Raw genomic sequence first — 25430 nt, 5'->3', positions numbered from 1 at the left:
GTTATCAGTTCCTTTCCTCCACCTTGGTAAAACTTTTATAGTGTTTATGAAAACAAGTTATACAGCCATATTGCTCATTCAAATTCCAGCTTTTCTATATATTTATATTACTGAGTATTTATCACTCTGTGACTTTGTTTCCTTTGGCAAAACAGAGCTAATAGTACCTATTTTGGCATATTTTTGAAACAATTACATAAGTTAATGCACATCGAGCACACAGTGATGATTGGCACACAGTAAGTTAAATTACAAATTCTCCCATGGCTTTAAGACAAGCAATTTTTTCAAGTGTTTAATAAACATTCAGTAACATATTTTCATATACTGAGAAATTGAAGAATATATTTAGATCTTACAAAATATTCTTGGTAGAAGTAAACTTCAGATATATTAAGCTTTTATTTCCTGCTAAGTACAATTCACATCAAGGTTATTTTTTGTTTGTTTGTTTGTTCGTTTGAGATGGAGTCTCACTCTGTTGCCCAGGCTGGAGTTCAGTGGCATGATCTCAGCTCACTGCAACTGCTGCCTCCTGGATTCAAGCGATTCTCCTGCCTCAGCCTCCCAGGTAGCTGGGACTACAGGCACATGCCACGATACCCTAAAATTTTTTATTTTTAGTAGAGATGGTGTTTCACCATGTTGGCCAGGCTGGTCTTGAACTCCTGACCTCAGGTGATCCGCCCGCTTCGGCCTCTCAAAGTGCTGGGATTACAGGCATAAGCCACCGCGTCCAGCAAGGATTTTTTTTATCTTGGTTGAAGGAAGGGATATCTGATAATTTCAAAGCCTTAATGCTTTGATTGTCACAATTCCAATTTTTCTTTTTATTGGTCAATACTAGGTCTGAAGAAGAGAGAGATTGCCCTACCCCACTTTACTTTTTTACATAACATCATTTCATTTTATAGACAATATGGCAATTTCCATACCAGTCTCAGATTACATGAGGAAAATTTTAAGAATGATATCTTAAACATTATATTTAACAGAATATCCTTGTCTATGTATTCATTGTTTAGTTTTATCATTATAGTGTTTCTTTAGAGCATGTAAAAGTAAGTTTTATAAAACATGAATTAATATGGAATATATATACAAAAGTAACTTCTATCCATGATTTAAACTCTAGAGTAATGCTTTCTAAATAGGCATAAGTACGTCTGAGGGGGTGCTTTCTTCACATCTGGTAAGAGCTATGACTAATTGCAAGCTGTTCACTGTGGTGCTTACCACCAACTCAGTTATCTTGGAGTACTGTGGGAGAAATAGAGAAGCATCATTCAAAATATTAGTGGCCCAAAGGAGAAATTACACCAAAGACAGTCTTTAAAAAGACAATATTTTGGTGGGGCGGGGAGGCTCACGTCTGTAATCCCAGCACTTTGGGAGACCGAGGCGGGCGGATCACAAGGTCAGGAGATCAAGACCATCCTGGCTAACATGATGAAACCCCGTCTCTACTAAAAACACAAAAAATCAGCCGGCATGATGGCAGGCACCTGTAGTCCCAGCTACTCTGGAGGCTGAGGCAGGAGAATGACGTGAACCCGGGAGGCAGAGGTTGCAGTGAGCCGAGATCGCGCCACTGCACTCCAGCCTGGGCGACAGAGTGAGACTCCATCTCAAAAAAAAAAAAAAGACAATATTTTTCTCAGTAAGGAAATTTGAATGTACTGTTTCACTCACAATTTCTTGTCTATTCTTAGGGATTGACATCATAAATTTTCTTTTTGTTTCGTATTATAAGATGCATAAAAATGGTGAAAATAAAGATGTAATTTCAACTCTATTTTAATACAATTCTTTTTAGATGCCATTTTCCATACTTTCACTCCATGAATAATATTGCTCTCTATTATTTATCAGCATAACAGGTCATAATCAGAAATTACTACTGCTATATAAGAAATAAATGCAAATTCAGAGATAATTTTGATTTCTGAATTTAAATCCTATTATTCTGAAACTTAAAGGTACGTTATGATTTTTTTAAAATCGGCCTAAGAACTGAACAATAAGGAAAGTGTGTTAAATTTGAATTTTACTTAATTGAGCTTTTGTAGGAATCATGTTAGAATGTGTTAAGATGATTTAAGATCAGAAAAAGTATCAGAAAAAGTGGGAGGGAGGTAGATTTGTAAACGTCTTATTGTTTTAGTATGTACTACTACAAACCATTCTCAAACAACCTTATCAGTCCCAATTTATATAGGAGAAGAAGTGAAACTTGGAGAAGAAAATGATGGCAAAGGTCATACACTCGTATACAGAAATTATACAGAAACAACATTTGAATCTAAGCTACTTGAACTCTACACTCCAGTTATCAACTACAATCTATCTCCTATTATAAGTTTGATGCCATCTTATGTTGATATGTTCAGTCTGTACTAAAAGTAACTTCAGGCAAGTAGAATGTAAATGCACGACCAGCTGCAAGTGTACCACGGAGTAGTAGTGGCGAGGATGTGAAGAAAGGGGAATCCTTACATACTCTTGGTGGAAATGTAAATTGGCACAGCCATTATAAAAGCATTATGGAGGCCCCCCCCAAAATAAAAATAGAACTTCCATGTGATCCAGCATTCCCATTTCTGCATGTACATTCAAAAGAGAAAATGAAATCTGAATCTTGATATCAGCATTCCCATGTTCACTGCAGCATTATTTAGAATAGCCAAGATATGGAATCAACATGTATGTTCACTGGAAGATGAATGCATAAAGAAATGTGATGTATAAATATATACGTGAGATTAGCCAGGTACAGGAAGACAAATATTGCATGATCTCATTTTATGGGGAATCTAAGAAAGTTGAACTTATAGAAGCAGAGAGTACAATGGAAGTTATCAAAGGGTAGGATTGGGGAGCATGTGGAGCTATTGGTCAAAGGGTACAGTTTCAGTTATGTAAGATGAGTAAGTTATGAAAATCTAATATCAACATGGTGACTGTAGTTAATATTACTGTACTATATACTTGAAATTTGCTAAGAGGGTGGATATTAAATATTCTCATCGCAAATTATGTGAGGTGACAGATATTTTAATTGCTTGATTGTGGTAATAATTTTACAAAGTATGTGTATGTCAAAACATATAAAACACCCTAAATATATATACAATCCTTATTTGCCAATTATACCTCAATAAAACTAGAAAACAAAAAAATAAAAAATAAAGTGATAAAGTGTGAAATGGTGAAACCAACTAGTTAGTGGATATTATTCAGATAAACAGCAAAAGCCTTTTTCCATGGAATGGATCATCTTTAATCTAATTTATTTGGAGTGAGTATGGGAACTACTGGCATTTTATAAATATATTAGTTACAAAGTTGTCTTAGTCTATTTGTGCAGCTATAGCAAAATACCACAAATTGGGTAGTGTATAAGTTATAGAAATTTATTTCTCAAGATTCTGAAGGCTGAGAAGTAAGATCAAGGTGCCAGTAGGTTCAGTGTCTAATAAGGTCTGGTCTGCTTCCAAGATGGCATCTTGAATTCTACATCCTTTGGAAGGGACAAATGGTATGGCCTTGCATAGGAAAAGGGCAGATGAGCAAAACAAAAAGCGGTCAAACTAGTTCTCTTTAGCCCCTTCAGAAGGCACTCATCCTATATGAATCTACCCTCATGGGTTAATCACCTCCTAAAGGTCGCATCTCTTAATATCGTTACATTTTTGTTTAGTTTCAACACGAATTTTGGAGGCAACACAAACATGAGACCATAGCACATGCATTTAGCCTACTATATAGCAGTCCCTATAGGAGGTAATATTCATACAGAGTTGCTAATCCTCATATTTCTGCCAACAAGATAGGTACCTTAGCTCCACCACTCCCGGTTGTGTCACCCTGAACTCTGATTTAACTTCTCTGCCCTTCAATTTCCTCATCTGTTTTGATGGTTAATATTATGTGTCAACTTGACTGGGTTAAAGGATGCAAAGTATTGTTCCTGGGTGTGTCTCTGAGGGTGTTGCCAAAGGAGAATAACATTTGAGTCAGTGGACTGGGAGAGTCAGACCCACCCTTAATCTGAGTGGGCATCATCTAATCAGCTGCCAGCCAAGCTAGAATAAAGCAGGTAGGAGAAGATGGAAGAGCATCCAGCCTCATCTTTCTCCCTTGCTGGATGCTTCCTCTCCTCGAACATCAGACTCCAGGTTCTTCAGCTTTGGACTCTTGGACTTACACCAGTGGTTTGCCAGGGATTCCCGGGCCTTTAGCTGAAGGCTGCACTGTTGGCTTCCATACTTTTGAGGTTTTGGGACTCGGACTGATCCACTACTGGCTTCCTTGCTCTGCAACTTGCAGATGGCCTATCATGGGACTTTACCTTGTGATTCTGTGAGTCAATTCTCCTTAATAAACTCCTTTTCATATACACATCTATCCTATTAGTTCTGCCCCTCTGAAGAATCCTAATACATCTGCAAAAGGAAGTAATAGAAATTTCTTTTTATTAAATGGTTTATAAGCAAAATACTTTAAAAAATGTCTGGCAAAGAGTAAGAATTTAATAACAGCATTTATTTCTGTTTTCATAACTAAAGAAACTGAAATTAATTACCTTGCCCATGATTACTTACTGTGTAACAATCTTAAGATTCAAACACAATTTTTATGACATAATATCTTTTATTTCACACATTGCCTTTCCTACAATGACTTTACGTTATTACAGTGAATTTATAAGGAAACACAAACCTAAAACACATTTTCCCTATATATAAATCAAGGAGAATTATAAACCTTTCACTATACATTTTTTTCAAGTCATTCTGAGATCTTTATGTGAGGCTATACAGCAAAGCCTGCTGTTTTGCAAAATGTTACATAGCAAAAAGAAAGAAGAAAGAAAAGAAAGAAAGAGAGAGGAAGGAAAGGGGAAGAGAAGCGGGGAGGGGAGGGGAGGTAAGGGAGGGAAAAGAAAAGAAAAGAGAAGAGAAGGAAACTAACTTTGTTCAGGGCCTAGAACAAAGATAAAGAATTGACAGCATTTGGGGTATTCACAAGGGACACGATTGAACAACTGAAAACAAAGTCTAAAAATTCTCCCCTACAAGTCTAATAACTCATTAATTAAAGTGTCCAGTTTGACATGAATCAGTTGAGAAGTTAAAGAGCATAGAATAAATAAGACAAGACAGCCAATGCCATTTAGGAACCTTAACAAAACCTTAAAAAGGAAGATAGCATTAGGAAAACACTAAAGTTACATTTCCATTGTATGAAATGCATGTATACAACTAAGTATATCTAGAATCTATATAGCTTGCCTTTACTAATAAATATAGCATCAATTGGCAATTTACTATAGTTCACTCATTTAAATTCATTCTCTAATGTGCACATAGTTATAATATTGTATTAGCAAATTGTTTTTGAAATTGACTCAATTGTCAGACTCTCCTAGGGTGCATCTTTGTAAAAAATACAGATTTCTAGTCTCCTCCCCTGGAGTTTAGATTCGGTAGGTCTAGAGGGACTGAAGAATTTGCATTTTAACAAGAATGTTAGGTGATTCTTCAGATCTCACAAACTGGGAGACCTAGATCATATAGATGTAAGAAAATGAGCTGCAGTAAATGAAATAAATTGCTCCAGATATCAGGGAGTGATGGAGTGTGTGTTTAAAGCCAGCTCTTGTGCATACATTTAGAAAGTAGCCACCACCACCCTCCCAAATTGCTGTTAGTGTTCCAAAGCCAAATATAAAATATATTAGGTTGGTGCAAAAGTTATGGAGGATTTTGCCACTGAAAGTAATAGCATTTGACATTTTACTTGTGCACCAAAATACACAACTTTAGGAGTTATTTTTAGGAAATGCCTTTGGGTCAGCCTAGTAACTAAGAGTACGATGATAAGAAATGTACCACAACCAATACAATGCATTTGCAAAATACTTCCAGTAACGTAACTTTCAGGCAATCCAGTTTTACCCTCAAGGAACCTCTCTCCTCAGCAGGCCAACCGCATCTTGGTTATAGTGAGGAGGTGAATATGGGAGATTCATGCTTTGGTGAACCTGTATCCTGCAGCTGCTGCAGGCTTCCTACATAGCTGTTGCACTGAAACCAGTCGGAATTTAAAGTAATTGCTACTGGCAGTGCAATTTAAGAGGAAAGAATAACCAAACGGACAGCCGGGATGGTTGTACTAATACGCTACAGGTTAAGAATATTATTTCACGCTTCTGTAACTTTTGATGAACTGCAGAGTCAGGAGGAAACATGGAGGTCATTCTGCCAGATGTTTTCATTTCAGATATACGGTGAATGAAGTCACAGAAGGGACAGCGAGCTACCCATGATCAAGTTCAGAAATAATAAAAATCTGCCCTGAACTCTGATATTATTTTTGGGGAAAAGGTGTAGAGCAAGGAAACTAGCTACAGACAGCTGTGGTGAAAATTAGACAGGAGTGAAATGCTTTTCAGCTGTTTAAGTGTTTCATTCTCCAAAGAACCTGCAGCAATTAGGCTTCTTTGTGGCATGCACAATGGTTACAAATGTGGACTTTGGGCCAGGCACGGTGGTTCACGCCTGTAATTCCCAGCACTTTGGGAAGCCCAGGCAGGCGGATCGCCTGGGTCAGGAGTTTGAGACCAGCCTGGCCAACATGGTGAAACCCTGTCTCTACTAAAAATACAAAAATTATCCGGGCATGGTGGTGGGGGCCTGTAATCCCAGCTACTCAGGAGGCTGAGGCAGGAGAATAGCTTGAACTCAGGAGGCAGAGGTTACAGTTAGCCGAGATCGTGCCACTGCACTCCAGCCTGGGCAACAAGAGCCAGACTCCATCAAAAAAAGAAAAAAAAAAAAAAAGTGGACTTTGGCGTCAGGGAGGGCTGCGTTCAAACCCTAGATCTTTCACTCATTAAGCGTTAACTTGCAATGCATGTAAGTTATCTTAACCTCAAATCCCTTACCTTGAAAATAAGAACAATAATATAATTATTAAAGCCTTAGGGAGTATAAAATAATGCAGTTAGTGCATCTTTGAACTTTGGGAACAATGGTGTGTCCAGAATTTATTCCTTCCAGTGGGTTCTTGGTCTCGCTGACTTCAAGAATGAAGCCGCGGACCCTCGCGGTGAGTGTTACAGCTCTAAAATGGTGTGTCGGCAGTTTGTTCCTTCAGATGTTCAGATATGTCCAGAGTTTCTTCCTTCCAGTGGGTTCGTGGTCTCACTGACTTCAGGAGTGAAGCCCCAGACCCTCACAGCAAGTGTTACAGCTCTTAAAGGTGGTGCGTCTGGAGTTGTTTGTTTCTCCCAGTGGGGGGGTTCATGGTCTCGTTGACTTCAGGAATGAAGCTGGAGACCCTCGCGGTGAGTGTTACAGTTCATAAAGGTAGTGCGGACCCAAACACTGAGCAGCAGCAAGATTTATTATAAAAAGCGAAAGAACAAAGCTTCCACACCATGGAAGGGGACCCCAGTGGGTTGCTGCTGCTGGCTGGGGTGGCCAGCTTTTGTTCCCTTATTTTGCCCCTCCCACATTCTGCTGATTGGTCCATTTTACAGAGTGCTGATTGGTCCATTTTACAGAGCACTGATAGGTGCATTTTTACAGAGTGCTGATTGGTCCATTTTACAGAGCACTGATAGGTGCATTTTTACAGAGTGCTGATTGCTGCGTTTACAATCCTTTAGCTAGACACAGAGCACTGATTAGTGCATTTTTACAGAATGCCGATTGGTGCGTTTACAAACCTTTAGCTAGACACAGAGTGCTAATTGGTGCATTTTTACAGAGTGCTGACTGGTGCATTTACAATCCTCTAGCTAGACAGAAAAGTTCTCCAAGTTCCCACTCAACCCAGGAAGTCCAGCTGGCTTCACCTCTCAATGGGTAATAGTGTCCACACAATATTAGCTTCTACTGTTGTTTTTGCTGTTTTTTTTTTTTTTTTTTTTAATTATCATTCACAACAATCCTGAGAGGTAGATGTTACTGTCCTGAAACTTTGCTCAGAAAAGGTAAATGTTCAAAGGCACAGAGGTGGTGACAGGGGTCAATCTCAGGGAACTCTGAGTCAGTGCTCTTTTCAACAAGGTATGACTACATTACATTAAGCCATAATTTTTTTTTTTCTTTTGAGACTGAGTTTTGCTCTATCACCCAGGCTGAAGTGCAGTGGTGCAATCTCGGCTCACTGCAACATCCGCCTCCCTGGTTCAAGTGATTCTCCTGCCTCAGCCTCCTGAGTAGCTGGGATTACAGGTGCCCATCACCACACCCAGATAATTTTTGTATTTTTAGTAGAGACAGGGTTTTACCATGTTGGCCAGGCTGGTCTCAAACTACTGTCCTCAAGTGATCCACCACCTCCGCCTCCCAAAGTGAGCCATAATTTTTACGCTAACATTTAATAAACATCTGCAGACTTATAAGACATTAAAATAATGAAGAGGTTGAATTTTTCTTGGATTTTTTAAGGGTTTGAGTTTAAATTACGTTTTGATAAATTGGTTTATATAATCATCAACTCCAAATATGTTACTTTCAGAAACATCCATGTGCAGAATATAATGTAAATCCCAGATTCAAATGAAAACTTCAGCTCTCTAGAATCATCAAGGAATGTGCTATTTTAGATAATTAAAATTCTAGATAGCTTTGAAACACTCACATTTTAAAATTATAGTTACTTCAGATAGAATTCATTTTAAACTCCATCACTTCTCTCCCTTACTAAGTAGAGGATATATATTTATCACATAACATATACTACTATTCTTGCTAATTCAAAGCCATCATTTTAAACAGCAATGTTCTTACTTTGAATTAACACAGTAATTCCTCTGAGCCATCTGAGGTATATATGCAAGATTTTTTAAGATACAGTCCCAGACACTTGTGTTTTTTTTCAGGTTGAAATATCTCTATATTCTTTTTATAGTTTGGCTCACTCTTACTGGGGGATTGTTAATGGAGAACTAGAGTTCCAAATATCTAGGAAACTTTCTGTGTAAGGAAAGAAAGAGAAGGGTGAAAATTAAAGGACAGAGTAGAAGACCAGATGGGCTCTAAATTAGATTAGACTCCCAATTCTTTCTAATATTCAGGTTGATATTCAGTACCAGCCTAAGAAAAGTATAACTCCTTACCTTAAAATATCTCCCCCAGTGATTTTTCCTATACAACTTAGAATTATTTTAATGAGAGACAATGCCTTCTGAGCTTTAGTCATAAATAAAAGAATAGACTGTGAAAATACCAGGAAGAGTTAGCACAATGAGTTAATGAAATTTTGTCACTGTATAAATGGCTCCAGTTTTTTTTTTCTTATTTCTCTAAGATAAGGGTATAGGGAGGTTCTAGATTGTAAGGATGTCAGTTAGGGGAAAAGGAGATGAAAACAGTGGATATCAGAGATTCTGAAACTAGATATTTTCCCCAGGATTGTCCTTCTAGGTAATTTGAATTCAGAACTTGACACAAAGCAGGATAGTTGTGCCAAGTGGCTTTACGGGTGTGCACTTGCAATAGCAACAAATTTATATAAAGAAAAAGAGAAAATACTTTAGACTGTAAGTCTCCATATAAGTGTAAAACATTCTTATTATTAAATGAGTTATGTGAGTAGTAAATGCTTATTTCTGTGGAATTACTAAAAACACTCTCTGTTTTAACCAAATGTCCTTTAGGATAATGATGAATCACTTAACAGCCTTAGCTGATCCCATTAAGCCAAAGTCTTTTGGGACAGGCTGTGTTTGATTTGATCTATGGTTCTATGAAAAGTCTTGGTAGCTCTATTGATAAAGAGCAGCCACCAGAAGCCAGAACTATCATTGTCCTTCTCTTGCCCACCCTTGTACGACACATGAGCTCATCATAAATCAAGCAAAACATGGAAAGCCAGGCTAGGAAGAAAGTTGGACTTTCCCCAGAAATCACTGCTGATGTGTCAGCTAATGTGTTTTTACAAGATGTGCTAAGACAAAGGCAAACATATGCTCCCAGTTGTCTATAACCATAATACACTCCAATTTACCCTTGGGACATCAAAAATAAGCAGACTGCCTCCCCCCTCCCCACCACTGCACAGATGTCTCACTTTTTACTTCCTATTAAGCCTCCTAATAAGATAATCTAAAATTTACAGTGGAGTAAAATTCAAAACTATTTGTGTATATCTTCTTCATAAACACAACTGGCACTGCCAAAAAACAAAATGTCAACATTTTCCTACAGAAGTGCAGAGTTGTCTGCAATTCTCATAAAGGTGTTTAGCAAATCTCTCAAACTTCCTATAGTACCAAGTCCTTTAAGGAGGAGGGTTTTGCAGCAACAGATTCAGCAACAAAAGAGGACTGAATAATGCTATTATTAAGCACAGTCCCTGGCATACACGCAGCAAAAGCATGGTACTTAAGAGTGGACAGTAAATAAATACCATTTATTGCAAAAACATTTTAGATTATAAAGTTAATTACAAACCTAAAAATTTCTATGGGAATTTTTTGGAAGTTTTCCTGAGGGATGGACATATGAATTGAGGAGAGTTTGTGATAGTTAACTCCAGACTATTTTAAAAAACCATCCATAGATGGTCTGGAGTCCACTGTTTTCCTTAAGATGAATCCCAAAGTAATAAAGCTGCGTGATGCAAAAGAAAAAAAAAGGCAAGAAATTATAAGGGAACTGCTAAGAGTCCAATATACTACTAAAGAGCCAACCAAAGGTGAATGAGCCTAGATGAATTTTAGTAAGGAAAATCACTAAATTTTTTGAGCCCCAACTGTATGTCAGACAAACTGCTAAACACCTTATAACTCTGCAAGATAGACATAATTATCTTCATTTCACATAAGCAGTTACTGTGGCTTAGTGATATTAAATGACATAACCTGTAAGTAGAATATATTGGATTAATATCCAGGCCTCAAAATAAAGACCAGAGATTAAATTAATAAATTAGGGCTTACATACAGTATTTCATTTCACAGATAACCAGTCTGGCATCTATACTTATCTATACTATACTTATACTTACCTATCAAAACCAATTTTGATCAGGGATTGGTTAATACATAGTTCTCATATATAAAGGAGAATCCCTATGCCTTGTGTAGAGTTTAAATATTGAGTGTGTCTGTTCTTCAATTAAGGGTGGAAACTTTAAAAATAATATAACAAGGGTGATTTCTAGTTATATCAGGCTATTTCTAGATATTTTCAAGTTGAAATCAAAATTTTTAAAAGAGACATTGAGCTCACTTGATTAAAACAAAAGTAAATTCCATCAACTGGATTTTTCAGCTAAATTAATTTGTAAAAGTAAACTAAAAGCAAGGCTCTCCTCTTTATCTGGTCACAGAAGAAATCATCTCTGCCTTCATATGCAAACCGTCCCTCCCATTAAACAGAGGAAGAGAGACAGAAAAGGCCAAAGGGATTAGGAATGTATTCTGTTCATGTTATGTATGAAGCAAAGTCCAAAGAAATTAACCACTTTGTTGAAGATTTCTCAGCTAGTAACAAACGCAAGCTTAGAACCTAGGAGTACAGAGTTCCACTACAGAATTTTCTCCATTTTAATGTGCAATTTGCAGGTTAATTTTATGGTGAAAAGCACATCTGAATGTTTTGTTGTTGTTGTTGCATACCTCCTAGGACAGATCACATCTAGAGAATTATTTTGCTTCTTCCTATTTGAAGAATAAAAATAGCTAATCCTCAATTTGGTCTGTTTTTTTCCTAATGCCCATGCAGGATTAAGAAGCCATTAACCAGAACCACTTAGCTAAAATGAATCTTGCTTCCTTCCTACTGGAGTACTCCTCCTCTAGATTTCTATCCTTTTGCTGAAGTTGCCTTTTGTGCCAAAGAGTATAGGAAGACTTGAAATTAAATGGCTCATAATGCATCATAAAGGAAACAATGTGAAATGCCAGCAATTGCACAATTTCTTATCACTCTCTTTGAGCAATGACGGTCGGTCCTACAGTTGTCAATTATTTCCTTCTTAAAAACGCAACATGTATCCATACATAATACATTGTTGTGGGGGCCATTTGAAGCTTCCAGATCCCAGAAATGAGTCACCCATAGCCAATGCATCAGTGGAGGTATTTATTCTGTGAGGCTGTTGCAAAGTTCCTATCATCTTTGTCTTCATTCTGAAAGTTTATGTATGTTTAAAACCATGATTAAAGAGAACACAACTTCTTGAAGCAGTTTAACTTTATTTGAAATGTTTAGAGTTGAAGTAGAAGTGCATACTAGGTGAAATTTTTGTCTACCCCTACAGTCTCACACATCACTCCCAATTTCAACGTATATTTGAAACATCCTAGAGAACTTGGGCTTGAACTGAGTACAGAATTATGGAACTGGAAACTCAGTCAGTCCCATATTCTGTCTTATGCAGGAATCCCTTCGAAATTGTTTCTTGTGTGTTAATCTAGTTTTTGTTAAAAACAAACAAAAAAGTCAAGGGCCGGGTACAGTGGCTCACGCCTGTAATCCCAGCACTTTGGGAGGCTAAGGCGGGCGGATCACGAGGTCAGGAGATGGAGGCCATCCTGGCTAACACGGTGAAACCCCGTCTCTACTAAAAACACAAAAAAATTAGCTGGGCGTGGTGGCGGGCGCCTGCAGTCCCAGCTACTCAGGAGGCTGAGGCAGGATAAAGGCATGAACCTGGGATGCAGAGCTTGCAGTGGGCCGAGATCGCGCCACTGCACTCCAGCCTGGGCAACAGAGCGAGACTCCACCTCAAAAAAAGAAAAAAAGTCAAAGAGCTACATAAAAACAACTGTAGATGAAAGAAATACAAATAATATCTGGAGGGTGGGGATGAGAATATTTAAGTAAATATTTACTTTGAATGAACAAATCCAGCATTCCAGAATTCACACATCTAAGGCACTCTATGGTTAACTGTATCATAATTACCATTATTAATTCAGCAAAGTGGCAATTGTGTTAATTAATGCTTCTGGATAATAAAACTCCAAAAACTGTGAATGTGCCTCAAAATAAAAATGCTCTGTAAAAAGCCTTTTAAACCAAATAAGAAACAAAGATCAAAGAGTGAGGATAACTTGAACATACAGATTCTTGTCACTATGCCCAGCAAGAAACTTGACGGAGAAACTAAAAGACATAATACGAAGCCCCTAGAAGAGAAACCTAACATCAAGAACTTGAAACCCAGAATCAAGCATGGGACATGGGCAAACAATAAATTTTCCCAAGGAAGTGACAGAGCCCCTTTAACTGCAACAGGCCAACTCTGGAACTCCCCCAAGAATTCATTTATCTTATGATTGTGTAAATGCGTCTCAAGGAGTAGACACACTTTTGTGAAGATTACTCAACATTTGAACCACAGAAGACGGCAGATATTGTTGAACATTTCTGTCCTCACCCCTCAGAGCTCTACTGAGCTATTCGGACAATCCCTACTAAGCGGGTTTACTGCAGTGCATTGAAACAATCTTCACAGAGATATACATTAAGTCACGTCCTGAAATGACGAATTCCGATACTCCCAGGCACTGTGCGGAGGCTCAGAAAATCACTCATCTAGGATGCAGAGTGAAGAGGCATTTAATTTTTTTTTTTTTTTTTTTTAACTTCACAGAGTTCCCCACCTCTGTGTCGCATAAGCCTGCAAAGGATGCTCCTACACAACTGCAAGGGCATGCAGGGGGGGAAGTGACGCCCGCAGGGAGAGGGGAGCAAGATTCCAACTGACCTTTTTGCTGTTTAAAGGACTGAATGGAGCCTGAATGGTGGACCATTTTCACTCTGCGCGTCCCAGCCGGCTTAGGGAGCTGCCCGAGAGGGAGGCGGAGGAACAGTAGCCAGATTCTAGACGCTCCAAGGTCCGGAGCCTCAGCGAGCGCACTGCAATCCGACACCTGCTGTAGCCGGCACTTCGCTCTCCAGGCTACGCGCCCGCCGGTGTCGTTGTCATGGGAACGCGGGAGGGCGGTCTAGCGTCCGGCTCCCCTTAGCGGCTACTCTGGGAACAACCCCGCATCCCCCGCGCGTCCAGTGCCGCAGTGAGGGGTGGGCGTTGAGCGGGGTTGGCTGGGAGTGGGAGCAGAAGACTTTACTGGAGGAGGAGATATAAATCGGAGCAAACCTCTAGAGCTGATACTGATGCCCTCTTTGCCAAGCTTTGAGGCTGGTTATTTATTTCCTAAAAGTTGGTAGGTAAACCCTGGGACTTTTAAGGAAGGGCAAAGTTGGTCTGTGCTCTGAGAGGGTATGCAGTGGCAGGTGCAGAGACGTTTCTGTTTTTCTTTCTTAAATTTAAGTAGAGGGGGAAGAAAGCCACCCCAGCTTAGCCAGTAGCATGTTTTATTAGGTAAGCTGTGTTCTATGTCTAGCACTTTTCACTTGAGTTTTCCTTTTCTTCTTCTGCCATTCAGGCCTTGAATCATTTATGATGATGATGACTGAGGACCATTTATAACCTACTTAGTCACAGGGGCTGAAAAAACACTACCCACGATGCTCGATTTAACCTTCATAAAAGTCCTATAATGTAGGTAAAATATGATTCTAATATTATAAAAAGAAACTTAAGATCAGAGAAACAAAGATTTCTCAAGACCACATAAATCAACACCTTATTTGAAAGAGAAGGCACCTGATACCCAAAGAAGTGAAGTAACTCTTTTTGTTTAGTTTGAGAAGTTTTATTTTATTATTTATTTATTTCTTCACCATTTATTTTAAGTTCGTGGTACATGTGCAGGATGCGCAGGTTTGTTACATAGGTAAACGTATGCCATGGTGGTTTGCTGCGCAGATCACCCCATCACCCGGGTATTGAGCCCAGCATCCATTAGCTATTGTTCCTAATGCTCTCCCTCCCCCTCCAACAGGCCCCAGTGTGTGTTGTTCCCCCATTGTGTCCATGTGTTCTCATCATTCAGCTCCCACTTTGAAGTAACTTTTGAAAGACCAAACTGCAGTGGCCAAAATAGGACCAGAAGCTAGCTGAACACATTTTTCAGTAGGATCTCCTTTCCTCCATCTATCTCTGCTCCCTGATTCAAAGCCCTAAGTTCTTCCTGGAAGATGTAAGATGTTATTGAACAGACACATCGTGAGAGTCCGTTGCTTCCTGAGTTTTGAAGTTTTATGGAATCAACTCAGAATCAGGTGAATAATCCAAATAAAAGCAGATAAAAATATGCAGAAATTTCCAAACTTTCGATACCTCAAAAATATTGAGTTATTATTGTATGCTGTTTGATTCATCTGTGGTGCATGATACAAAAGAATGAGGGGAATATAGCTTTGAACAAACAGATGCTCCAATTATTTATGGATGCATAACAAACTACCCTGAAACTAAGCTGTAAACTAAAATTTATTATTATTACTTATGGATTTTGCAGGTGGCTAGATTCAGACAGGCAGTTATCTCTCAGAGTCTCTCTTGATTGTTCAGTAACTGGTCTTAAAGTCATCTGAAGCAAAAAGCGAAATTGGATTCTACTCTCAGTGGGAGGAAGAGCAAACAATGTGCTGCCTTCTTTAATGTATCATAATGGTCTTTCCAGAAAGAAATGCTGAGCATTCAATAAGAGCTCAGTATGCAGGCATTGAAGAAATACTTGGTTACAGACAATGAACTCAGTGTGAGTTCACCTCCAAATGAAGATCTAAAACACAGTTCAGAGACTGTCTCCGTAAGGGCTTTTAATACAGATATTGTATAGATGAGGGCACTGAAACCGAGAAGAATAAATGACTTGCTCGAGGATTTTTTTTTTTAATTTTGTTCATCCAGAGTTAAAATTCTGATAGAAATCAGCTTACAGATCATTCTGATGTGAACCAACTCATTGATTCTAATGCAACCCAATTCTCCTACGTGAGGATTAGACAATGAATTTAAGAATGGCAGAAAACTAACACCCAATACTTACTAGTCAGTTATGACCCCTGTAGATCTCATTTAAATGTTTAAAACCCCCCTTTTAAATCACTGGTTTTAGAATCAGAAATATTTTTGAAATTTAAACTTTAATTCAATCCCTGGTCAGCAGGACTAGTTAAAAGAATTAAAGTCCCCTCGCCGGGCGTGGTGGCGGGCGCCTGTAGTCCCGGCTACTCCGGAGGCTGAGGCAGGAGAATGGCTTGAACCCGGGAGGCGGAGCTTGCGGTGAGCCTAGATCGCACCACCGCACTCCAGCCTGGGAAACAGAGCGAGACTCCGTCTCAAAAAAAAAAAAAAAAAAATTTAAGTCCCTCTATTCCACATTTCTAGGCACAGGTATCACCTTTACCTTCCTAAGATCTTTTTCTGTTGATCCCTGATTTTCTCCAACCTACTCCCTGATCCAAAACCCAGCAGGAGGCAAATATGTATCTGCCAGAACTAGAAATGAGTTGAGATTTTGAACCTCATTGGATTTTTTTCCAAGGAAAGAATGTTTGTTATTATTTCTAACACCCTTGCACCCTAACCTCCTTGGTGCAGCTATGATTAAACTATCTTGTCATAAAGTTACTTTTCTTAAAATTAGAAACATTTTAGGTTGGACTGCCAGATTGACTAGCAGGGGATTCAAAGAACATCTTTGCTTGTTTTAAAATCAGTCTTTTAGGGGAGGTTGCTAGAGGAACAGCTTTGTGAGGGGCCGAGGAAATTTGAAGCACCATCTGCTTTATAGAAAGGCAGTGCAAAGAGAAAAAGATTCCTCTCTCTCTCTCTTTCTGTGTGTGTGTGTATGTGTGTGTGTGTGTGTGTAAAGAAAGAAAGTACGTTTTGGAAGTGTAGAAAGAAGAGTTTGAGCAAAAGCCCTCTTTTTTAACTCAAAATAAAAATTCTGTGTTGGGGTAAAAGGAAGCATTTTGATGGACTGACATTTCCATTGTGGACAGTTTAAGAATGGATAGCAAGTAGCCTCATTAAGGAAAGCTAAGCTAACTATGAACTATGTTGGGTTGCTTTTTCCTACTATTTTTAGCTTCAAACATTTTTCTCCAAATTTTAATGACATGCAAAATGTGTATTTTATATAATGTTTAGTGAGGGGGCATGATTAATATATAATACACAGTACAGTCTTGACTCTGTTTTCCAAAGTAGAAAAAAAAAAAGCCTAGAAATAAACATGCGAAAATGTCTGGAGTAATCATGCTTGCAAGTTGAGTAAAGGGTAATATTTTTTATACTTTCATATATTTTTATCATTTTCATACTTTATCAATGATATGTGTTGATTTTATCCTTATTACATGCATAGATCTTCAACCCCCCTACCCATATACCTGTCTTGCTACAACTTCAATTTTTCTCTTTTTTCTCTTTGGACCTAGGGTTTCGTTCCCCTTCATGTTTCTGCTGCTCTTGCTCCCCACAACTCACAACCTGTCTCCTGTGCTCCTTAAGTAATTAACTTTGCAGCCCCCCTGCTAACATTTGCTCCCCAGAGAGGTAAGAAACTCTGATGTTTACATCACTGGGAAACTTTTTATTCCTTTGAATTTCAAAATAGGTCCCTCAGCTCAGCCAGTTGTGAGTTTCTCTGTATTGTGCTCTGTCAAAGGGACTGAGAGAGTCCTGTTTCTGCCTCTTTGGGTCATGAATCACTGCCTTAATTAAAATTGGAATTGTGAATGATACTTCTCATTGCCTAAATGGTAACAGAAATGGAAAAGCAGTACTTTCCTGCTTCTAGTTTCTCTCCGTATATTAAAGACAAAAACCAGCTCTGTAAAAAAGTCATATACTATCATAAAAGGAAAAATGGGGTGAAATTTAACAATTTTCTCCCTAAATGCCTATGGTTTCTGGCCACATGTGACAGTATAACAGCAGAATTAAGTAGATTCATCCTGCTGATATCCAGGCTATATGCTCCGAGTAGCATTCAGAAGTAGTACTACTGATGGGTGTGTCTAAGATAAAGTCATGGAAGAAAATCAGCAGGCTCAACCTTCTCTGAGTCCAGCCTTAAGAAGTCTTACAAAACAGAATTTTAAAAAAATTAATTCTCAAGTGCTTGGAGCACATGGCATTTTGAAGAGACAGGAACACAAAATGATTTGTGTAAGAAGACAGCATCAAGAGAAGGGAGATGTGCGGGACAAAGGAGGTGATGATGGGTTAAACAGCAGTTCATATCTTAGAACCCTGCTGAAAATCTGAATAATTATTTCAAGTTGCCTATAGGATTAAATCCATGTTGTTTAACCTGTCATCAGCTACCTTGTCCCATACATCCTTTGGATATGTTTGTTGCCTTGATTGTAGTGATTGCATGACAGGTGTTTGCATATGTTCAAACTCACCGTACATTAAGTATGTGCAGTTCTTTGTATATCAATCATACTTCAATATGTTATTAAAAATAGACAATTTAATTTATTTAAACAAAAATCATCAAGTCCATGTTCACTGCTTTACCATTCAAGGGGCTCCATATTTTCTTGCAGCACTTTCCAATATTGTTTCAAAGACCCTTTTACAAACTCTTTTAATCCTATATTGCTTTCTTCCTTATTGGTCTGCTTTTGCTGCTGCTGCTGCTGCTGCTGTTTTCTCCACTGGGAATGATTGTCCTAAAACTCCTTCAGGGAGCAATGACATTTCTTGTATGAAGATATATTTTATCCACATCTGCATCTACTGAGTACAAAGCCAGTTAGATGTAGATTTAGCCTTCTCCAATTTCCATCGAGCATGAATAACATCACTTAATGGCATTTTCATAATGTTTCTACCATGCATTATACATGTATGCTTTTGAAAGTAGGCGCATACTTTTCTACCAGTCAAGAAGAAATCCTTTAAAATAGACTTCAGGTTGACTCACTTTTCTATTTGTCATGGTGCCGAAAAGATGATTGACACATAAAAGCTGAGCAAATAAATATTTGCTGAATGAATGGCTTTCCATAATCCTCAACTACTCTTTATTATTTGTGAAAGTAATCTAGTAATAATACATTCAAACAAATTTCAGTGTGCTAATTGCACTTTGAAATTTACGTACAAGTCTGTAGATTTGCATAGCTTCATGACTTTATTTCTTCTAGGCAGATAATTTCATAAAGACTCATCTTGCTGTACTGGTTTGACAACATAAGAATGTAATAATTGTTGATTTATTTGCCAGGCTCTGCCCAACTTTATAAGCTCTTAAACTGATACTCTGGTAATATCAACAACTTTACCTTATTTTGGTGAATTGCCATGCTTTTGATCAAAGCTGATACTCAGCAAGTATCCTGGGTGTGATTGTACTAGTTACTTGTTGCTAATGTCTCTTCTGATAGCTTGGCCTCTGCCTGACTGGTCTAGGCCTGTGTATTTTTGGTTGTTTAGGTGTTTGTAGAAAGATGGAAATGGAGGTAACCTTTGTAGTTATATATTTACTTTCCAGAGATAATATATGCTTGACCCCCAGAAGCTAGGGTGACTAATTGAGTGAACAGTGTGGTCTCTATTTGAACATGACCAGGCCGGTTATAAGAGTAACAACACAATGCTAAGCAATCATTCAAACGTTAAGTGTGCATGAATATTTATTTACTGAGAAAAATGATTCTAATACATTATTCATTGATAAAAGCAGACTGCAAAAAATATTGATCCTTTTGGCAAAAAAGTACGTGCATAGATACATCCATAATGATAAAATTCAAAATATAGCTAAGTCTAGATGGAGGAGATGGGGCGAAAAGGTTTATTTTTTCATTTTGCTTACTGATATCTTAATTTTATTGTCCATTCATTCATAGAGTGGCTTTATGTTCTGGGTTGCCTTTTATCTCAGTGTAATTATTAATAGCCTCAAACTTTTAAAAAGTGTGCTGGTTTGGACAGTAAGTTATGTGGTCATTCTAACCATCAAATATGCATTATTTATGTTATAAAAATAAATGTAAAAAGGGAAAAATGATAACTATGTTTAAATTACTTGATAGGAAATGGTTTTATATGCCATTTTAATCCAATAATAACACAGATTTGAAACTGAAAAAAATCAGCACTTGGTCATGGAGGGCCTCTTCTTGACTTAGCAGAGATATGTGGAAAGAGTGCATTGCTTTGGGATTCTAGATCATAGACTCTGTGTCCTAGCATGCTGTCTAACTGTGGGAAAATAAGTTTGCCTCCTTGGATCTAGGTCTCTAACCTGTAATAAGACTGATGACTTAGATGTTCTCTAACGGTCATTCCATCTCCTCATATTCTAAGCTTTGCTGGAAGAGAATTTCACGCACTCTGGCTTCAGAAATATAATCTTTATGGCTTGTTTGACCAGGGGTTATTCCTTTTTCCCCTCTAAAGGAAAATAGTGAAAATAGTAAAGGAAATCCTCACTGATCCAAATATACAGATAGAAGCTTTGTAGCAATCTGAACTTGAATGGGGTTTGAAATCAAACATTGCGATATAATGAAGGGACAAATAGCTTGACAAAACAAGTCTTAGGATGAAAAGATTTTTGAAGTATTTAATTTACTTATGAAAATAAATATTGATGACTTGAAACCATTTATGTATCAATAATTAATCTTCCAACTACAGTCTTTAGATTCATTAAAGTAAATCTAAATAAATCCATATTTAATATCACTGAATAGTTAATCATATAATGTTGCCTTGGAAAATATTCAGTAAAACATATTTTATATCAAATAAAATTATTCTTACTTCCTTACTATAATTCCTCTAAGTAACAGGAGAAAGCTGTGTATTTTCTTTTCAGTATAGTTAACAAATATACACTGGAATCTATGTGCAAAATTCAGCTAGGATATATATTTTTAGTTATTGCAAGCTTTATGCCAAAAAAATACCCTGCACATCTTTGTAATTACGTTAGGAATAGATAGCAACTGGTGACATAAGCCCTAAGTGTTTGAAGCGTCAAGTCTTCCATATTCGTGGTGTTTTATTGTAAAACAATGGTGGAACATTTGGAAAAAAATTTATAGCATTACATTTTGCACAATAAAAACAAGGGTTTGCATATGGTCCCTTTCAGGAAAGTTTGCATGTTAACTCTAGTGACTGCATTTTCCAGTTCCCAAATCAGATTTTGTTACCAGGAAATTGAATCCTTGAGCTCATCCTTTTCCTTTCCCATGGGTTCAGTGCAATCAGGAGCAACCAATCAATTTAATTATACCTATTCATTTCACTAAAATATTTTTTAAGGTATTTAATATGTGATCACCCAGAAACTAGCCTCATATAAATATTTGATTAGGAGTACCTAACGGTAATATTAGTATTTTATGTATTTTTGTTGTTACATGTTTCCAGACTGCCTTTGGACTCAAGATTGAAACGTCAGCTCTTCCTTGGGTTCCCAGCCTACTGGCTGGCACTGCAAAATTTTGGCTTACCAGCCCCCACGTGAGCCAATCCCTTAAAATAAAGTGTTCACTATATATACATCTGATTGGTTCAGTTTCTCTAGAAAACATTGGCTAATACAGATTTTGGTTGTTGCCTTTCTTGATGAGTGTTTATTTAATAACTAATTTTGGCTTGGGCTCATTTTTAAAAGTGTATATTCTTTGTGTTGTCCAGTCATTGGAGTGTCTTTCAATTTCTTAGTAGTCAGCTAATTTGATAGACATTTCCTTAAATTTTGTGATACAATTAAATCTTCCACTTCTTGCTGAGGGTCTCAGTGTGTATTTTGGGGTACATCTGGCAGGCAATGTACAACTTTGCCTACACCTTCACTTCCGGCTTGCACAGTCTCAAGGTCAGCTGAAGTGAGAGATAGGGTCTTTTCTGGGCATATGCCCAGCTCCACAAACATGTGTTTATTTAGATATCCAAAAATATGTCAAAACTTTTCAAAGTTACCTATGAACAGCTCATTGCCAGATTTTTCTTTTACATTTTTCAGTTAGCCTCTTATGTACCTCAATTGCTATTGCCACCTCAGTCAGCTGTGATGTTAAATATTGCCTCCGATTGTTTTTGACAAATACTCTTAAGGTAGGGCTTTTCTTATCTACCAAGCTCTGAGTCAGATCAGATAAACACAAACCTTGTGAATGTGGCTTTAACAGATAGGTCAAATAATGACATTTCTCTGGAGATGGAGCATGTGCTGCTAGGCAGCTGGTTTTCACAGCTACTGTGTTTCTAAGTCTACTGGTTTTCAAGAGTATCACAGAGCTGGTAAGATGGAGATGGGAATATGGGAAATTAAAATGCCACAAAGGGTATTATTATCACAATTCAGCTTTTTTTTCTAAATAAACACATTGAATTGTTGAAAGCTTTGGATTGATTTCCAGAATTCTAAGAATTAATTTGTCAATTTTTGCCAGCATTTTCTTTGCTTTAATGGAAGAGAAATCGTTTTAGGTCCTTACTCCATAATTCTGGAAGTTATTTTCTTCTATTCTTGATTCTCTTGTGTTCAAGTGTTGGTTCTGCAGGCACATTGAGTCTGTACTTCCTCTGAGGCTAGGAGAGCACAGGAAGCCCATGTGTTTTGAAATGGCTAATATAGATTCTTAAACAAGGACCAATGTCTCTTGAATCACAGACCCATAAGAAAAGATGCTCCTTTCCATTCAAAACCCCAAGCAGTTTATCCAGCCATTTAATATTCAACCACAGTAAGCCCACAATCCCAGTAAGTCTGGGGGGAGAATCCATCCAAAGGATTCCAGTGGTCAGAAATAGGGAAATCAGACAGATCAAAATGCATACACAGTAAAACAAAACTGCCAAAGCAGATATTCAGCCTTAAATAGTTTTTAAAAATGTACTCAAGAGAAGCTAAAATAAACAAGACCCTAACAGCACCTAGCACCCCATATTTTAGTTTCTGATACCTTTCTCCAGTAAAAGGACCCAGGGTTCTTTGGATAAATAGATGATTTCAGGTCTAGGGCAGGGGATATACCAGTTGAGCCTTGAGCATCTTGAAGTCCCAGAAAGTAAGAAAGTGGTTAAAAAACACACACACAAAATTGATGAAGGCAGTCAAAGGGGTCACAGAAACCAATGGAAAGAGGTCTCAGTGGTCACAGATGAGAAAATTTTGGCACCAAAATAAATGAAGTAATATTGTATTATAACCTAAAGTGTAAAATATATATCCATGAGTCCATGATGACATAAGTAATTGACTAAATAAATGGGGAAGAAAAGACAAATGTCCCATGCAGAACAATTCCAAATAAATGACGTAACCACTCTACCCTAAAAGAGGAGAAGCATAACTCCCTATTCCTTAGTATGAGCTAAATACAGTGACTTCCCTCTTATGAGTATAGTATGGGAAAGGGGAAGAACACTACCTTTACAGTAGAGAAACCTGATAAACATTACTTCAGCCAGGTGACTAAGGTCAACATCAACAGCCATAAATCTAATTGATCATATGTACCTTTCATATGATGTGGTGAAAATGGCACATTCTTTCTGTGTACCTCCCCAAAACCGATAATTCCTTTCTAACCATAAGAAATACTATTAGAGGAGTATGCTATAATATACCTGACCAATAATCCTTAAAACTGTCAATGTCATCAAAAAGCAGGAAAGTCTGAGAAACTGTCAAGTCAAGAGGAGCCTAAAGAGACATGACAACTGCATGTAATGGACTAACCAAGATGAGATCCTGGAACAGAAAGAGATGAGGTGATAATAAAGAAAATATGAATAAACTATAGGCTTTAGTTGATAATAATGTATGAATACTGGTTCGTCAGCTGTAACAAACATACAAATATTAAGATGTTAATAATAAAGGAAATTGTGCAGGGAGAGAAGTATATGGAAATTCTCTGTATTATTCACTCAATGTTTTTATAAATTTAAAACTGTTCTTAAAAATGAGTATATTAGTAAAAAATCAGGTCTTCAATTATATTCAAGTACAAGTAATAAGAAGATTTTCTGGAGCTAAATACCATGGTTTTGCAGCTAAAAAAATGCGGTACATAAACTGAAGGAAAGATTCATAGTTAGAACCAAATGAGTGATCTAGAGGATCAAAAGTAAGAATCATCACACAGACAAATAACATTGTAAGAAGACATGATAGGATGAAATATAAAAAAGCTTGAGGAATGGAACCATGAACACTGTTGTTGGAGTAATGAAAATGCTGTGAAAAGCAAGAAGAATAAACACTGAAAGTATAGCAATAATTAAACAATGATAGAAGAAAATTTCTCACAAATAAAGATAAAGCTTCCTTGAACATAGACTAGGTTAAGAAAAGACACTTATCCTGACATATCTTGTAAAATTCCTGACCACTAAGGAATTTTATAGGACTGCAAGTGAAACTAATAAAATATAATTGAAGGGAAACAGGAAGGAGATTGACATCAGACTTCTTATTTGCCATGCTGGAAGCTAGAATAGCTTCTTCAGATTGCTGATAAAAGATGACTACATCCCAGAATCACATGGCCAGACGAGACATAATTTATTCTTGAGTGTAGGAAGACATTTGAGAATTTGTAATAATTTGAGGAATATATAGCTTATAGAACTTGTTTTATTAAAATAGATTAGAAAAAAATCTAGTCAAAAAACAAATCAGAAGACAGACTCCAAGATTTATAAGTAAAATATACTAATATCAAAATTGTATCTATTTATTTATCTAAGTGCAAGGGAATAATAATACACTTTCCAGGGGAACTTAATATAAGAGCCAAAAAAGATACTGAAAAGAAAAGGAACACTGTTAAATAAATTCTAGTTTGTTGTCAATTCTCTCAGCAAATCCAGGTGGTTGGGAGTAGGGGATGTAAAAATGTTACGGAAGTCTATCAAGGGGATGAGGGATAAGAAAGAAAAAGTAAAAAGTTAAAATACTCTTAAGATTTCCTTTTATTGGGGAGGGATCAAGTAGGAGGGAAATAGAAGCATGCATCTTGATGACAAAATAGTTTTATTTAAATTATTTGATTATGAGAACAAAGAAAATAAAAGTAATATGTAATAAATGAGAAAACAGTACATTGTCCAAGGAGAAAACAAATGAAATATATTGCATCTTGATTAAACCAGGCCAGGAACAATAAGGAAAAGGAAAACATGTGGTCATCAATGAGAAAGAAGTAAAAAGTGCAAAGCAAGATGGAATGAATCCAGCCAAGCATATCAGCCACTACTCAAAATATAAACAGATGCATTGTATTCTACTAAAATACAGAGAGCTAAATTAGATTAAATCAAGATATGTACATTGGTAGAAATAAAAATATTTAAGGCAAGATAATAAAGCAGTGGTCAAAGTGATTCCAGGTAAATGCAAACAAAACAGTAATCAGAAATGGTAATATTAATATTAATCAAGGTAAAATTTTACATTAGAAGAACTAAAATGTTAAACAGAAACATTATGTAAAGGTAGGAGTGTAATTTATAAATAAGATATAACATCATATATTTTATGCACCAAACCATACAGCATT

General features: G+C 37.2%; 1 protein-coding gene and 1 long non-coding RNA gene across 4 annotated transcripts in view; one reads left to right on the top strand and one right to left on the bottom strand.

Moving 5' to 3' along the window:
* The window catches only part of ANO3 (anoctamin 3), a 473946-nt gene that overhangs the window by 316975 nt on the left and 131541 nt on the right, over positions 1-25430 (bottom strand). The window contains exon 1 of one of the 2 annotated variants that reach the window (XM_001134720.8): positions 13735-13943. The exons of the other annotated variant lie outside the window; for it this stretch is intronic. Coding sequence (XP_001134720.1) covers positions 13735-13780 — 46 coding nt within the window. The 5' untranslated portion in view covers positions 13781-13943. Of the gene's footprint in view, positions 1-13734; positions 13944-25430 lie in introns of those variants that run through there. 2 annotated transcript variants of the gene reach the window in all.
* On the top strand, positions 13949-23637 carry LOC107967046 (uncharacterized). Of its 2 annotated transcripts, none has more exons than XR_008537819.2 (5): positions 13949-14194; positions 14417-14532; positions 14927-15155; positions 17325-17442; positions 23537-23637. It is a non-coding gene; the product is annotated as an uncharacterized LOC107967046 (long non-coding RNA). The 2 variants fall into 2 exon arrangements; XR_001707216.3 differs by lacking the exon at positions 23537-23637 and adding an exon at positions 21286-21416.

The sequence above is a fragment of the Pan troglodytes genome, chromosome 9 (genome assembly GCF_028858775.2).
Source record: "Pan troglodytes isolate AG18354 chromosome 9, NHGRI_mPanTro3-v2.0_pri, whole genome shotgun sequence".
In the NCBI taxonomy this organism is placed as follows: Eukaryota; Metazoa; Chordata; class Mammalia; order Primates; family Hominidae; genus Pan; species Pan troglodytes.
This window is presented reverse-complemented; position numbering and strand designations above follow the sequence as displayed.